The 18,212-nt window shown below is 42.5% G+C and overlaps 1 protein-coding gene across 1 annotated transcript in view; it reads right to left on the reverse strand.

Moving 5' to 3' along the window:
- Positions 1-1,529: 1,529 nt before the first annotated feature.
- The window catches only part of LOC143018181 (NAD(P) transhydrogenase, mitochondrial-like), a 53,345-nt gene continuing 36,662 nt past the window's right edge, over positions 1,530-18,212 (reverse strand). Inside the window, exons 13-17 of the mRNA XM_076173362.1 lie at positions 17,232-17,369; positions 12,550-12,770; positions 5,587-5,738; positions 3,309-3,468; positions 1,530-2,280 (exon numbers count right to left, since the gene is read on the reverse strand). Of these exons, the coding sequence (XP_076029477.1) occupies positions 1,817-2,280; positions 3,309-3,468; positions 5,587-5,738; positions 12,550-12,770; positions 17,232-17,369 (1,135 nt within the window). The 3' untranslated portion in view covers positions 1,530-1,816. The remainder of the gene's footprint in view (positions 2,281-3,308; positions 3,469-5,586; positions 5,739-12,549; positions 12,771-17,231; positions 17,370-18,212) is intronic.

Consider the following 18,212-nt stretch of genomic DNA (forward strand, 5'->3'; position numbering starts at 1 on the left):
GGTATGGGTGCCAGAGGCCCAAAAGTGATTACTTTGTGAAAAGGCCCAAATTTGGAGGCGTGCCACCTCCATGCCCTTGGGCTCAGGCTGCTGATGTCTACCTTACTGTGCATGTGTCCGACTCTCTCCCTGTGGGGCAAGTTTGGACCAAATCGGTCACCTTCGGATTTTCATCTAAATTCAAATCCTTTGAATTTTTGGGGATTTTGGGTCATTTTGGTCACCTACTCCAATTTACCCGCCATCTCACTCACAGGTCAAGGGCAGACAGGGCTGCAGTGGAGTCCAATCTGACACTACTCAGGCCAACGGTATAGGTGCCAGTGGCCCAAAAGTGATTACTTTGTGAAAAGGCCCAATTTTGGAGGCTTGCTACCGCCACGCCCTTGGGCTCAGGCTGCTCTTGTCTACCTTGCTGTGCATTGTGTCCGACTCTCTCCCTGTGGGGCAAGTTTGGACCTTAGGCATTTACTTGCTTCTCTCAATCTACACTCTACCTCCATCTCCATTCATACATTTCCTGCCACATTCACACCCAAGTATCTAAAGCTATCCACTTCCTCCTAACTCTCTCCCATAATTCTCATTTCTATTTTGCTGACATTAAAATAAAAAATTCAAACACATTAATATTAATAAAATTTCCTCCGTCATCTTCACTCATGCCTGCCATGGAGCCCAATGTACCCATTTCTGTAGACATTGCTTAGGCTTGGTAAGGATACTTTTCAAAAATGAGATAGCTTCCATAGTATATAGATGTATTAGTTATCTTTATCAATAATAAAGTTAGAACTATTCACTTAGATGTCATACATTTACTTTTTGTAACTGATGAGACAAAAACTTCGAACTTGCAAAGGTAATCTTTTTTTATTCTATGCTAAGAAGAAATTTCTATCATATGCTAATGTAAGAATTGTATTCATTTCATTGCTTAGTTCACTTATTCACCAATCTTTATTTTGAACACCGAGAACAATTCAATTAGATACATTTAATGTATCATACTTGTACATGTAACAATACAGGTTTATTTTACATTATAGTTACTGTAGGGGTAATACTTTATGTGCAGCTTCACACATTGAACAAACTGGATTGTAATTCTGCATTACAAATAAATTACCTCGATAGATAGTCCAACCACCACAGGCATCAATTACCTCATTCAAGCCACTTTTCAAGGCAAGGACATTACTTGTCCAAGCCCAGTCTGGCAAGGCAACACCACATTTGTTAATGGCTATATAAGTTACGTGATGGCAATAATACATGTCACTGTTCCACTAAGTTTTGGAAGTTGTTTTCTATAAGGTGACCAGTAAGCATTCTTGTAGTATAAATCTTCATGCAACATATATGGCTTTTACACTCGATTCAAGTTATTATGAGGATAGAATTTGGCTAGGCTATGAGAGCAGTTCTCAGGTAAGTGCTGGATATTAGGAGTCTGTTCTATTCTAAAAAAAAAAAAATTTGCTTCCTTACTTCAATGAAAGTGTTCTGGGGATAATCAATAAAACTACTTATAAGAATAATATACTCTTATGTTCCTTCACACATCCTATACAGGCATTAGTCTTTTCATGCAAAAAATGCTGGCAGCTCTTATTTTTTTGCCAATTACAAAATTACTTGTGCTACATTATCAGGCTTATCTCCTTAAATTTACATACTTAAAGAAATATATCCAGGGAAGGAGAAATATGTGCACATCTTGTTGGAAATGTCTTTACAGGTACTACACAGACTAAAAAAAAAAATCCCTCCCTCTCCACCAGCAGAGATTTTGCTTACATACCATAGAAATAATTTACTCATAATGTTCCCTGAGCTTGCCTAAAAGAGCATCACAAGTCTTCTTGGCATCTCCTAGCAACATAGCAGTGTTGTCTTTGAAGAAAATAGGGTTATCTACAGCAGCATAACCAACTCCAAGAGATCTCTTCATAACAACAACTTGTTTGGATTTCCAGACACGCAGCACAGGCATACCAGCAATGATGGAATTGGGATCTTCTTCAGCAGCAGAATTCACAGTGTCATTGGCTCCAATGACAAGAACCAAGTCTGTGTCAGGCAGGTCATCATTAATCTCATCCATTTCAAGAACAATATCATAGGGTACTCCAGCCTCTGCCAGAAGAACATTAAGTTGCCCAGGCATACGGCCTGCCACTGGATGGATACCAAAGCGAATATTCTTGCCTTTCTTTCTCAAAGCTTCCACCATTTCAGCAATTGGGTACTGGGCCTTTGCAACACAAAGACCATAACCTGCAAGAAATAGGGGATTAATGTGAACCATGCTTTATAACAGGGAAAAGGCATTTTGGTGTATATGTATGTACATATAATGTACAACACCTTTATGTTACAGATTAATATTCTATCTAATGGAGAACAAGTCAAAGTATGGTTCATCAATTAACTAAAACTCTCCCCTTACATAATGGATCTTTAAGTTTCCATCTTGTCCATGTTTCCAATTGATACAATAACAATTATATAATGGTAACTAATAAAATGTACAATTTGATTCCCCTATAATCCCTTAACACAAAAAATTGGATATTACAAGAAAAATTTTTATTGTGAAAATGTTATTCAATATGGCTGACATATTTTGTGATCTGAATGTAAATGTTTTTTTGCATGAATGTATTGTGCAGGTGATAGGATATGGAGGTTCGTGTATGTTCAACCCCCACCCCCTTCTTTTTCCTTTCAAATCTGTTGATAGTGAGATGGATGGGTAGGGTTGAGAACTTTTGCACAGATCTATGTACTTATCATTTTTGTCACGTATATTATAGGGTTTATAAAAAAGTGAGGAGTGCAGAGGTGGTTTGGGCATATGGGGAGAACAAGGAAATACTAGCAAGACGTATGAACTGCAGAAATAGATGGCCTGAACAAGGCATTGGATGCAAAAGGGTCTATCCAGCAAGGAAGAATGGGTGCAAGATGGCAAATGGTTCTAGATGATCAAAGAAATGACTGTCTCATGAGACCCTCTTGTCTGATCCATAAATTTTTGACTGGATGCAGAGGAGGGTTGCCATGTAATAATGTGCTGGGCATAAACCAGCTCTGCCTGCCAGGTCTGTGGTGGGGTCGCCATCTGGTCTGGCTGGGTACAGAGACTCTTCATCCATAAGATGCTGAGATGGGAGGGATGGTAAACAAGTTTTGGATGGATGGAGGCAGGTGTATGTTTTGACTTAGCCACCTCACTTATCTGATGGAAAAGGCCCTTTGGCATATATAAAATACAATTAAGTTAGGAGTAAAGTTATACTTACCAGGAACAATTACAATATTCTTTGCATTGGCCATCATTTCAACACAGCCTTCGATATTGGTTTCTGTATGAGTGCCGGTAATTTCCATGGGTTTACCAGTACCAGTTGAAGATGTACCATAACCACCAAGAATGACATTGGGAAGAGAACGATTCATTGCCTAAAAATAAGAAGTAATTTGTATTAATACATGGAAATAAAAACTGAGGCATAACAATTTCCTAAAAAACCCTTCTGATCATAAGAGTTCCATAAATTCCTTTCTTACTTACGAATCTTAAGACACACACACACAAAAAAAATTATCCCTTTACTTTATAATTCACCTCCCCATCCAATCCTCTACTCACTCCCATGTGTGAATCAAGAAGCTTAATACTAGTCATTCTTTCATGTCTCACAGTCAAATTGCCACAATCATCATTTCATGTGCTTACTCTAAACCACCACTTTTACCCATATTCACTTGTAAACTTTTCTCATGGACCCTTCCAAATTCAGCCACTAACTGATTCAGTCTCTCCTCAGACTCAGCCACAACTGTAGTATCATCTGCAAACAAGAACTGGTGCATCTGATGACCTTCCACTTTCAAATGAAAATTCCCAATATCTGCCTTGCACCTGCAAAATGGGAGACAGTAATAATGAAGGGGAGAAGGAGGGATAGGGAGAGAAGGACAGAGGGGGAGAAAGAGGAGGAAGAAAGAAGAGAGAGAGAGAGGGAGAGAAAGAAAGAGAAAGAGAGAGAGGGGGGAGGAAAGAGGGGAGAGAAAGAGGGGAGAGAAAGAATGAAATGAGAGAGAGGGAGAAAGAGAAGGGTGTGAGAGAGTGAGAGAAGGAAAGAGGGAGAAAGAGAGAGGGGAAGAGAACAAAAGAAAGGGAGAGGAGAGTGAGAAAGTGGGGGGAGAAAAAGAGGGGAGAGAAAGAAGAGAGGGGGTAAAGAGAGAAAAGGGAGAGGGAGAAAGAAAGTGAGAGAGGGAGAGGGAGGGAGAGAGGGGAGAGAGAGAGGAGAGAGAGGAGAGAGAGAGAGGGGGAGGGAGGAGAGAGAGAGAGAGAGAGGGGGGGGAGGGGGAGAGAGAGAAGAGAGAGAGAGAGAGAGAGGGGAGAGAGAGAGAGAGAGAGAGAGAGAGAGAGAGAGAGAGAGAGAGAGAGAGAGAGAGAGAGGAGGGAGAGAGAGAGAGAGAGGAGGGAGAGAGAGAGAGAGAGAGAGAGAGAGAGAGAGAGAGAGAGAGAGAGAGAGAGAGAGAGAGAGAGAGAGAGAGAGAGAGAGAGAGAGAGAGAGAAGGGTGTGAGAGAGTGAGAGAAGGGTGTGAGAGAGTGAGAGAAGGAAAGAGTGAGAAAGAGAGAGGGGAAGAGAACAAAAGAAAGGGAGAGGAGTGGGAGAAAGGGAGAGGAGTGGGAGAGAGTGAGAAAGTGGGGAGAGAAAAAGAGGGGAAAGAGAGAAGAGAGAGAAAAGAGAGAAAGGGAGAGGGAGGGAGAGAGAGAGAGAAGAGGGAGGGAGAGAGTGAGAGAGGGGGAGAGAGAGAGAAGAGTGAGGGAGGGGGAGAGAGAGAGAGATAGAGAGAGTGAGAGAGAGAGAGAGAGAGAGAGAGAGAGAGATAGAGAGAGTGAGAGAGGTGGGAGGGTGGAAAAGGGGAGAGGAGAGAGAGAGAGAGCAAGAGAGAGAGAGGGGGGAGGGGAGGGGAAGGGAGACAGAGATCTTTAGATCTTTCTTCATTTCAACCCAATTATTATCTCCATCCAAGTCCTTCAGACTGTAGCAGTGCTTGCGCTTCCCAGCTGCTTTGTCTGGTTCACAATTCTGCCAGATATCAAATCGCCACTTTGTGTATATTCCCTTAATTCATTGACCAACAGAGACTTTGAGAGGCTGTTCAACTTTATCTCTTTCTCTCTCTCTCTCTCCTTGGACTCATCTTCATGAATAGACACAGTACTCCATCTTGCCCACAATATTTTAAAAAATTTCAACACTAATTGTGTCCCTTGTAATATTGTGCTGCAGGCAACATTAACAGTTACATACTAGTACAACACATACAACAGATATTTCTTCCCAGGCAGATTTCCAGCTCATGAAACTGGAGTCAATATGCAACATCAAACAACAATTTCTGAAATCCAAGTAGCTAAAATGCCTAGTGAATATTTATCTTGTACATACAACAGATATTTCATCCCAGGCAGATTTCCAGCTCATGAAACTGGAGACAATACGTAATGTCAAACAACAATTTTTGAAATCCGAGTACCTAAAATGCCTAGTGAATACTTACCTTGCACATGATGTACGAGAGGATAGCACCAGAGGATCCAATCAAGGCACCAACCACAGTCATGAGGTTGTTGTTCAACATAAAACCTTCTGCACACAATGCCCAACCAGAGTAGCTGTTCAGTACAGTGATGACAACAGGCATGTCAGCACCTGGAAATACATCAAGAACTCAATACAGACAATCTATAGATTGAGGGGAGGGGGGGTTGTCTTTCTTATACATTTCTGCTACTGCTGGGCCATTTTATTCTGTGATGACATTAGGTATGTCAATACCTACAAAAACCATCCATTGTACCTAATTAAACAACCCGAGAGGAAATCATTCTTATATATATAATTTTTGGCTGCTGCAATGGTATTTTACTCAGTAGAGGGAAAATCTCTGTTAAGAGGCAATTAACCATTATTCATGCATATATGTACCTATGATCTTTATCCCCTTTATAAGAAGAGCCGGGTCAATGCATACATCCACCCCACACTTACCCAAAACCCATTGGTATCTCCCGTCTTTGTACCTCCTGGACTATGATCATCCCTGTCTCCCACCACACAACTTGGACCAATGTAATGCAACAAGACACCATGTCTCCAATCTTTCCCCCTTATAAAGGAGGTAGCCAAGTCAAAGGCATGAACACCCACTCCCACTCATTCTATTCCTATCCACTTTCCTTGTTCTCTCATCAAGTTCCTTGTGGAAAAAGGGTCATCTCTGTCTCCAACTTATCTATACATGCATGCATACATACATACATATACCAAGGCTTTTTCCCCCTTACAAGGGAGGTAGCCAAAAAGGGAAAGGCATAAAAACACTCCCACCCATTTCATCCCTACATACACTCCACACCCCTCCCACCCTCCCTCTCATCTGAGCACCTCCTGGATGACAGGTCATCCCTGCACCCTGCCCACCGCCCTGGGTCAGGAGCAGTGTCGCAAGACACAGCACATCTACAAACAAGGCCGCTTCATTTCATCGGTGACCCCGCCCTCTCCGTCCCCCCTTGTATTTAAGGAGAGGACGGGGAGAAAATCCCTTCGGGCTGCGTCAAAATCTACTCACACATACTACCCCACCCCCCCTGCCCATTCCTCCTCATGCAATCACAACATCATCCATATACAACCATTCTCCACTCACCTCTGTCTTCCGTCCTCTCCCTTCCTTCCTCAACAGACATTCCCCTCTTCCCCAAAGCCCCCTTCACCCCATCCATCCACCTCATCCTAGGACGTCCCCTCATGTTCACTCCCTCCACATCTGCCTTCCATACCTCTTTTACTAGTCTTTCTTCACTCATTCTTTCCATGTGTCCAAACCATCCTAATATTCTTTCATCAACCCTATCTCCCATACATACATATACACATATATATATTATATATATATATATATATATATATATAAACCATGGGTATATATGTGTATGAACATATACCAAGGGCTTTTTCCCCCTTACAAGGGAGGTGGCCAAAATCAAAAGGCATAAATCCACTCCCACCCATTTCATCCCCACATACTCCACTCCCATTCACTACCTTTCCCTCCCTCTTTTCTTGGCTCCTCCTGGATGACAGGTCATCCCTGCATCTCACCCATTTCCCTGGGTCAGAAGCAATGCAGCAAGACACAGCACATCCACAGCAAAGCTGTTTCATTTAATCCACAACCACTCCTCTCTGTCCCCTCATGCAGAAAAAGAGAAGACAGGGAGAAATCCTTTTGGGTTGAATCAGAATACACACATATACTAAGGAGCTGAGATGAATGGGGTGGAATGGGTGGGAATGGGTACTTGCCTTTGACTTGGCTACCTCCCTTATGAGGAGGAAAAGTTCTTGGTATATATATATATATATATATATATAAATATATATATATATATATATATATATATATATATATATATATATACACATATATACATACATACATATACCAAGGCTTTTTCCCCCTTACAAGGGAGGTAGCCAAAAAGGAAAAGGCATAAAATCATTCCCACCCATTCCATCCCTGAATACACTCCACACCCCTCCACCCTCCCTCTTATCTGTGCACCTCCTGGATGACGGGTCATCCCTGCACCTTGTCCACTGCCCTGGGTCAGAGGCAGTGTCGCAAGACACAGCACATCCACAGCAAGGCCACTTCATTAAATCGGCGACCCCCCCTCTCCGTCCCCCCATGCATAAAAGGAGAAGATGGGGTGAAATCCCTTCGGGCTGCATCAAATTTTGCTCACACATACTACCTCATCCCCCACATCCACCCGCCCATTCCACCTCATGCATCACATCATCATCCATATACAACCATTCTCCATTCACCCGTCTTCTGTCCTCTCCCGTCCTTCCTCAACAGACATTCCTATCTTCCCCAAAGCCCCTTTCACCCCATCCATCCACCTCATCCTAGGACGTCCCCTCATGTTCACTCCCTCCACATCTGCCTTCCATACCTCTTTTACTAGTCTTTCTTCACTCAATCTTTCCATATGTCCAAACCATCCTAATACTCCTTCATCAACCCTATCCCCCAACTCACCATCCACCCCCCGTTCTCCTCCTCACCTCCTCATTTCTCACACTATCTAGCCTAGTAACCCCTATCATACTTCTCAGACACCTCATCTCAAACACATTCAAACTCCTTCTCTCTTCCTCTCTCATGTTCCATGCTTCCGCCCCATACAGTGCTGTTGGCACAATCATTCCTTCATATAGTCTCCTCTTAACATCCATTCCCAAATGTCTATTCCTCATTACACTCTTCAATCCACCAAGGCACCTACTCGCCTCTCTCTATCTACATTCTACCTCCACCTTCACTCCACCTTTTCCTGCCACATTTGCACCCAAGTATCTAAAACTATCCACTTCCTCCAATCACTCTCCCTTAATGCTCACTTCCAGTCTACTGCCACTTTCACCCCTTGTACATCTCATCACCTTACTTTTACCCACATTTATCTTTAGCTTTCTTCTATCACATACTCTCCCAAACTCTGTCACAACTTCCTCAGTCCCTCCTCCGATCCTGCCACAAGTGCAGTGTCGTCAGCAAGCAACAGCTAGCTCACCTCCCACTATTCTCCATTTTCTTTAAACATCTCCAATCCCTGACCTATTACCCTTGCATTTACCTCTCGCACTACCCCATCCATGTACAAGTTGAACAGCCAGGGCGACATAACGCATCCTTGACGAAGTCCCATCTTTACCTCGAACCACTCACTCTCTCCATTTCTAATCCTGACACAAGCTCTATTACTCTCATAAAAACTCTTGACAGCTCCCAAAAGCTTTCCTCCTATCCCATATATCTGCATAACCTCCCACAGTGCCTTTCTGTCTACCCTATCGTAAGCCTTTTCCAGATTCATAAAAGCCAAAAAAACATCCTTCCCCTTTCCTATAGCTTTCTCACATATTTGTCTTACCACAAAGATCTGATCTACACAACCTCTACCTGTCCTAAATCCACACTGTTCCTCACCAATTACTCCCTCTGTTCCTCTCCTAATCCTCTCAATCAAGATCCTCCCATAAGCCTTCCCAACTACACTTAACAAGCTAATCCCTCTGAAACTACTACATTCACACTTATCCCCTTTTCCCTTGTAAAGTGGAACTATACAGGCACTCCTCCAGTCCTCCGGCACTCTACCCTCTCTCCAGCAAACATTAAATAACCTCACCAACCAGTCCACCATCACTGTACCTCCTTTTTTTTAAGACATTCTGCATGTCATCCATCCAGACCAGGTGCCTTACCTGCTTTCATCATCTTAACAACTGCCTTCACTTCATCCTTCCTTATTTCTCCTCCATTTTCCTCACTCATCACGGTCATTTTCTTAGCATTTCCCACTGCAACTATCTTTCCCTCCCTATCCTCCTTCACATTTAGCAACTCCCTAAAATATTCTGCCCATCTTCCCCTTACTGCCTTCTCTTCCATTATCATCTCTCCATCTGCACCTTTTACCTTTTCTTCTCTACTTGATTCGCCTCCTCTTCCTCTCTTAATTTCTTTCCAAAACATCTTTTTATTACTTTCAAAATTTTCTGTTATACTCTTACCCCACTTCACATCTGCTCTCCTCTTTGCCTCCTTTACTTTTTGCTTTACTTCTCTTTTCTTTTCTTTGTACCTCTCATATGACTCCCTCGTCCTATTTTGTAACCAATCTGTGAAAGCTCGCTTCTTCTCTTCTACAACCTTCTTTGTTTCCTCATCCCACCATTCACTACCCTTCCTTCTATTTCCTCCTGTCCTTCTTGTTCCACATACCATCCTTGCACACTTTGTGACTCCCTCCTTGAACCATCCCCATTCCTCCTCCACACCTAGCTCTACTCTATCCTTCACTCCCTCCCACTCCTCCTTCAGCTTCTTCTTGTACTCCTTTTCCTTTTCATTTAAAGAGTTCACTCTAAGCACCTCCCTACCTTTTGTCCCTTTCCTCTTTCTCCATCTATCCTCCACTCTCAACTTACCTTCCACCAAAAAATTATCTGATATTCCCCCACCCTCTCCCCTTAGCACATGTACATCCTTAACTCTTCCTATCATAGTCCTATTTACCACAACATAATCCATCAACGCTCTATCTACCAGCCTTCCATCCACCACCCTCTCCCATGTGTACTTATGCTTGACTTTCTTCCGAAACACTGTATTTGCTATCATCAACTCCCTTTCTAGACACATTTCCACCATCAACTCTCCACTACGATTCTTTCCTGGAACTCCACATTTCCCAACCACTCCATCAATTGGACCATTTCCTACCCTAGCATTAAGGTCTCCCAGTACTATTACATTGACATTTCTCCCTAAATCCTCTATGCACTCATTTGAATCTATCCAAAAGGCCTCCCTTTCTTCTACACTCTTCTCACTGCCAGGCCCATATGCACTTACAAAGATCCACATCTCCTTTCCAGTTTCACCTTCATCCACATTATCCTTGAGGAAACCTCCTTCCACTCCACTACACATTTACCTATCTCTTCACTTACTAGAATAGCCACCCCTTCCCTCCCTCGCCCTCTCTTCATTCCTGATAACCTCCCACTTACACTCCCCCTTCCCTTTCAACTTAGTTTCACTCAAAGCCAACACCCTCCATCTTTCTTCTCACAAACATACTACCTATCTCTTCCCTTTTACTCTCATCTGTACCACATCCACGCACATTAAAAGACACAAACCTTAGGGTGCTGGTCGGAAAACTCCCAGACCCTCTTATGCCTTTACTTTTTCGTTTAGGAATGTCCCCTGTGGGGCTACAAGGAGAAGGATGCCTAGTCCCACTCCCCGTCCCTTTCTTCTCACCTCTTACGATCCAAGTGGGAATACTTGGTGGCAGCATTCTTTTCCCCCACCACAGGGAATTCCCCCACAGCAGAAAATTAATACTCAGAGAAATGGTACAGGACAGCAGCAAGGGGTTGGGGGACAGCATAACGGAGGGACAGTCGTAGAAGAAAAGTGTCATCATTTCTCTATGAAGAGTTTTCCTCTATACACATACCAAAGGCTTTTTCCCCTTTACAAAGGAGGTAGCCAAAAAGAAAAAGGCATAAAAACCATTCCCACCCATTCCATCCCTAAATACACACCACTCTCCTCCACCTTCTACCCTCCCTCTTATCTCGGCACCTCTTGGATGACGGGTCATCCCTGCATCTTGTCCACTGCCCTGGGTCAGAGGTAGTGTCGCAAGACACAGCACATCCACAGCAAGGCCCCTTCATTCATTCAATAAATAAATAAATATATATATATATATAGTTTACTATCATCAACTCCCTTTCTAAACACATCTCCAACATTATCTTTCCACTAAGAGACTTACCTGACACCCTCAAACCTCTCTGCTATTCTATTTGTTCATCCCCTACTCTAGCACTGAAATAACCCAAGATTATATTTACATCCCTCTCAAAACTCTCTAAACACTCGTTTGAATATATGAAAAAAGCTTCCATTTTCCCTTCACTTTTCTCACTACCTGGTCTATATGCAATCACAATCCACAACTCCCATCCCAGTTTCATGTTCACCCACATTTACCACATACTTCCCTATATCATCACTTATCAAAAAAGATACTCCTTTCCTCCCTCACCCTTCATCACTCCCCACCACATTCCCAAACTCAAAATCATCCCTACCTTTCAACTTAGTTTCATATAACACTAACACATCCATCTTCCTTCTCACAAACAGCCAATCATTTCCCTTTTATTCTTATGTGTACCACCAATTTAACCTCTTCACTCCGGGGCACATCGCACGTCTGGCAGCATTAGCTGCCCGACGTGCGATGTTGCGTCATAATAATCACATTATAAAAAATAAAGTCAGTGCTCAATCGTTCGTTTTCTTTCACCCATGAATTTTGATAACCATAGAAAATATGATGAAGCCAGTTTAGAGAGAATGGATGTTACGTAGGTACGACTACAATAAATATAATTAAGACGCCAACGTAGGCATCATCGCGTACCCACTTGCTCCTCATGACGCCTATGTAGGCGTCACCGTATGGAAGTGGTTAATGAAGTGGCCTTGTTGTGGATGTGCTGTGTCTTGAGGGAGGGTAGAGGGTGGAGAGGAATGGAGTGTATTGGGGATGGAATAGGTGGGAATGGCTTCTATGCTTTTGTTTTTTGGCTACCTCCCTTGTAAGGGGAAAAAGGCCTTTAGTATATGTATGTATGTACCACATTCATGCACATTGAATGACCCAGAATTTAGAGTTGTGGTTGAAGTTCTCCCAAGCCCTCTTATACTTTGCTTTGTCCTAGGCCAAGTATACAGTGAGCATGATAATTTTATCTCATCACTCCATCATACTGTCACCTTTCACTTCACAATTTGAGTACTCTATCCAAAAATTACTATCTATAATCCATGCAAACAACTGTAAGTGCTACTTACCACCAATTGCTACAGTGAGAGTGACACCCATAACTGTGGAAAGTGCAGTTGTGGCACCCAACATGCTCAAACCTACATTGAGGGATGGGTCAGCAAAATACAAAGCCATAGCCCCAATATTTGCTGCCATGAGACCCGAATTGATAGCATGGCGGCCAGGAAGAAACAGAGGGGCCGAGTTGAGGAGACCTTGGAGTTTTCCATATGCAACAAGGGAGCCACTGTTGGATAACATATTTATCAACTTGTTGGATAGCATTTATCAAATATCAGTGAAATTTTGGAGGGATTAAAATAATGTGTGGAGAAATTGGCGAGAAATGTGACCATGGTGCTGTTGAATCTTCATGCTTGAGTAGATGAACTGGTAGATGGAATATTAGAGAGGTATGGTGTTGTAGAAAGGAACAATTGCAAAAAAAAGTTGGAAGTGTATTGTAAGGGAAACAATGGTAATGGCACCATTTCAGAAGATTAAAGTAGGAATATGTATACTAGTGGTTGGAGGGTAGTCATGGAGGCATTAATGGATTAGTGGTACCTAAAAAGATGACTGGAGAAGTACTGAATGTACACGTGTTCAATAGAAAGGGCAGTGAATAGTTTGATAGTAATCTGGTGAAAATGAGATAAACAGGTGCTGAAAAAGAGCAAATTGAATAAGGAGAGAGAAAGAATACTAGAAATTAAGTGAGCTATTGCATATAGTGAAAGTAGTGGACAAATATAAGTACAGCAAGAATGGGTATATTTCAAGAAGAAAAAATAAAGTGTAAAAGACTGTGGATTGAGAAGAATGGGAGAAAACAAAAATAGAATGTGCATGGGAGGAGGTGAGGATAGTGGTGACAAAAGTGAAGCAGTCACATGGGGAATGGCTGCATAGAAGAAACGAGGAAGCATATGAGAGGTATAAACAGGATGGAAGCAAAGTACAAGGTGAGATAGACCGAGAAAAGAACTAATGTAAGGTGTTATGTATGTTTAATATACTATTTTCTAAAAGAATAAAGACATATTTTGAGAGATTTTACAATAACAAAGGCTTTTTCCCCCTTACAAGGAAGCTAGCCAAAGTCAAAGACATGAATCCGCTCTCACCCATTTCATCCCTACATACTCCACTTCCATTCACCATCCCTCCCTCCCTCTTTTTTTAGGTCCTCCTGGATGATGGGTCATCCCAGCATCTCACCCACTGCCCTGGGTCAGAAGCAATGCAGCAAGGCATATCACATCCACAGCAAGGCTGCTTCATTTAATCGGCAACCCCCTCTCCGTCCCCTCATGCAGAAAATGAGAAGAGAAATCCCTACAGGCTCCATCAAAGTATCATTCACACATACTCCCTCGCCTCCCATCTCCACCCACTTTCATGCATCACAGCATCATCCATACACAACCATTATCCACTCACCCCAATCTTCTGTCTTCTCCCTTCTTCAGACATTCCCCTTTCCCAATGCCCCTTTTACTCCATCCATCCATCTCATCCTAGGTCACCCCCTCATGTTCACTCCTTCCACCTCTGCCTTCCACACCTTTTACTATCCTTCATTCATTCTTTCCAGGAGTCCAAATCATCCCAATACTATTTCATCAACCCTATCCCCCAACTCCCTTTCCACATCCACTCTCCTCTCCACCTCATTTCTCACTCTATTCAGCCTAGTAACCCCTATCATACTTCTCAGGCATTTTATCTGAAACTTTTATACTCTTCCTTTCTATGTTCCATCTTTCTGCCCCATAGTGCTGTCGGCACAATCATCACTTCATTCAATTTCCTCTTACCATCCATTCCCAAATGTCTATTTCTCATTCCATTTTTTAATCCCCCAAGGCATTTCAGAGATATTTTAGATGGAAGTTAAAGCAGTGGAGGCAAGTCAGAGTGGTAAGGGATGCAGTCAGATGTTGAGGAAATCAATAAATCAATCTGTTGCCCAAGGTCAGTGGTTGGCAACCCTTATAGCTAGATATATATATAAAATAAATAAATTAGATAAAATAGGGAAAGACATTTTTACAAATCATAATAACTGATGGCTACAGTTCTTTTTGAAGTTGAATATATATTAATTCATATATAATTTTGCAATGAATGTTTTACAAATTCACAGTATATGACATCTTTATTTTGATAGAATAATTATTTTGTAAGAATCTTCTGGAGCCACACAAGTGGCCTGAAAGAGCCAGAGGTTGCCAACCCCTATCACAATAAAACCAGTGAATACAAATATTGACAGTAGCTTTACATACATACATATACCAAGGCTTTTTTTCCCCCTTACCAGGGGGGTAGCCAAAAAGGACAAGGCACAAAAACATTCCCACCCATTTCATCCCCGAAAACACTCCACACCCCTCCACCCTCCCTCCCATCTTAGCACCTCCTAGATGACAGCAGAGTGTAAAGAATGTGGGGGCAATGAATGGGTTTTTGGACAAGTGTGGGATGGGGCGTAGGGTAGGTGTATGCTTCGAGTTGTTATACACCTGAACATCAACATTTGCGGTTAACAGTTTCTTCATAAGGTGTTCTGTATTGAATAGTTTGTTTTTGTTGATTCTGACATGGGTCTAGAAGGCTTGGAAATTGTGCCCCCTAATCTCTGTGAATCTTGGGGGTCAGGTAAACATGGATGTATAAAGAAAAGAAAAACATGAAAAAAAGTTTCAACAATAATCTCGAGTACCTTTTTTGTTAAGATGATGAGAGCAGGTAAGAAACCTGGTCTGGATGGATGCCATGCAGAATGTCTTAAAAAGGATGTACAGTGATGGTGGACTGGCTGGGGAGGTTATCTAATGTTTGCTGGAGAGAGGGTGGAGTGCCGGAGGACTGGAGGAGTGCCTGTATAGTTCCACTTTACAAGGGAAAAGGGGACAAGTGTGAGTGTAGTAGTTTCAGAGGGATTAGCTTCTTAAGTGTAGTTGGGAAAGCTTATGGGAGGATCTTGATTGAGAGGATTAGGAGAGGAACAGAGGGAGTGATTGGCAAGGAGCAGTGTGGATTTAGGACAGGTAGAGGTTGTGTAGATCAGATTTTTGTGGTAAGACAGATATGTGAGAAAGCTATAGGAAAAGGCTAGGATGTTTTTTTGGCTTTTATGAATCTGGAAAAGGCTTATGACAGGGTAGACAGGACGGCACCGTGGGAGGTCTTGCAGATATACGGGATAGGAGGAAAGCTTCTAGGAGCTGTCAAGAGTTGTTACGAGAGTAGTAGAGCATGTGTCAGGATTAGAAATGGAGAGAGTGAGTGGTTCGAGGTAAAGATGGGACTTCGTCAGGGATGTGTTATGTCACCCTGGCTGTTCAACTTATACATGGTGTGAGAGGTAAATGCAAGGGTGGTGGGCAAGGGATTGGAGATGTTTAAAGAAAATGGAGAAAAGTTGGAAATAAACCAGTTGTTGCTTGCGGACAACACTGCACTTGTAGCAGGATCAGAGGAGGGACTGAGGAATTTGGTGACAGAGTTTGGGAGAGTGTGTGAAAGAAGAAAGTTGAAGATAAATGTGGGTAAAAGTAAGGTGATGAGATGTACAAGGGGTGAAAGTGGCAGTAGACTGGAACTGAGCATCAAGGGAGAGTGACTGGAGAAAGTGGAGTTTTAGATACTTGGGTGCGAATGTGGCAGGAAAGGGTGGAGTGGAGGTGGAGGTAGAATGTAGATTGAGAGAAGTGACTAAATGCCTTGGTGGATTAAAAAGTGTAATGAGGAGTAGACATTTGGGAATGGATGCTAATAAGGAGTGATTGTGCCAACAGCACTGTATGGGGCAGAAACATGGAACATAAGAGAGGAAGAGAGAAGGAGTTTGAATGTGTTTGAGATGAGGTGTCTGAGAAGTATGATAGGGGTTACTAGGCTGGATAGTGTGAGAAATGAGGAGATGAGGAGGAGAACAGGGGTGGTAAGGGAGTTGGAAGATTGGATGGATGAAAGAGTATTGGGATGGTTTGGACACATGGAAAGAATAAGTGAAGAAAGACTAGTAAAAGAGATATGGAAGGCAGATGTGGAGGGAATGAACATGAGGGGGCGACCTAGGATGAGATGGATGGATGGGGTGAAAGGGGCTTTGGGGAAGAGGGAAATGTCTGTTGAGGAAGGACAAGAGAGGACAGAAGACGGGATGAATGGAGAATGGTTGTATATAGATGATGATGTGATGCATGAGGTGGAATGGGTGGGGGGATGGGGGGTGAGGTATGTGTGAGCAAAATTTGATGCAGCCCGAAGGGATTTCTCCCCATCTTCTTTTCTGCATGAAGGGACAGAGAAGGGGGTCACCAATTTAATGAAGCGGCCTTGCTGTGGATGTGCTGTGTCTTGCGACACTGCCTCTGACCCAAGGCAATGAACAAGATGCAGGGATGACCGTCATCCAGGAGGTGCCAAGATAATAGGGAGGGTGGAGGAGAGTGGAGTGTATTAGGGATGGAATGGGTGGGAATGGTTTTTATGCCTTTTTCTTTTTGGCTACCTCCCTTGTAAGACGGAAAAAGCCTTTGGTATATGTGGTATTTGTATGTAACTTTTTTTTTCTTTATTTTTTTTGAAGATTGGTATTTTAATTCTCAAATCTTCACCAAGAATACCAAAGAATAGAACGTATGACATAATATTTAAAACATACAGCTATTTCAACAGAAAACTAATTACCAACCTGAAAGTGACACCACCAATGTAAGTGCCGAGGAAGAGAGCTGTCTTGATAGCTGTAGCTGCTGGGTCAGTGGCAAAAGTAGAGTATTCATGTAGGTAGGTGGCAAGACATGTGAGAACAGCAGCTGCACCAACCAAACTGAAATGTATCAATCAATATATAGTAAATGGAAATATGAACTTCAAACTGTCAAGTTATATCGTCTATATAACTATGAAAAACAAGCAAAATAACGAAGCACAATAATGATGATATGGTTTAATGTTCCAAACTCCCCCCTACTGGGAGGCTAGGACAGTGCCTCTTACAGAGACCTTTGTAGCATGAAATTTAATGAACCATGCCCTTGGTTCAACTTCGCCAGTGGCAGGGTTTGAACCGCCATCCCCTCAACCTTTGCCGCAAGTAACAAACCCCTAATTCATATTTCATTGGTTGGAAACCTGTAGCCCCACAGTGGCTGGTAATGGTCTTTAAGCCTTTCCTCTGGGAAGATATTTTGAACTATTTTCTTTGTTGTACAAATGTGGGACTATTTATACATCACTAACTAAAAGTTATAGAAGGGGAGCAGTTGCCAGTTGTCAGCTCTTCATGTGTGAAAAGGTGCAAGAAATATAGTTGAAGTTGATAGATATTTTGGACCCAGTGTCACCCACTAGGGCTGCACCTCCTAATGGAGGTAAGGAGGCTGACAGATACTAGTCTCTAAAGTACATACAAAACGGGAAAGGATTTGTGGTCAGATCTGAGATTACAAGCTGAATGGTAAACACTGACTGCTCCTCTCCTACAATGGCAAACTAGAGACAAAGAAAAAGTCCAATATTTGTAAAAATCCAGTAGTTCTTCAGAGATCTACAAGAGGCCCCAAGGACATTTTTTAGTTACTATGAAGCTACATATTTCCAGTCAGTGAAACAGGATAAATATAAGCAAAGTATCTTAAGAGATCAGTGTTAGTAGTCAGTAAGGTATATG

Source organism: Oratosquilla oratoria, chromosome 34 (assembly GCF_046742065.1).
Source record: "Oratosquilla oratoria isolate Oo_2021 chromosome 34, ASM4674206v1, whole genome shotgun sequence".
NCBI classification, from domain to species: Eukaryota; Metazoa; Arthropoda; class Malacostraca; order Stomatopoda; family Squillidae; genus Oratosquilla; species Oratosquilla oratoria.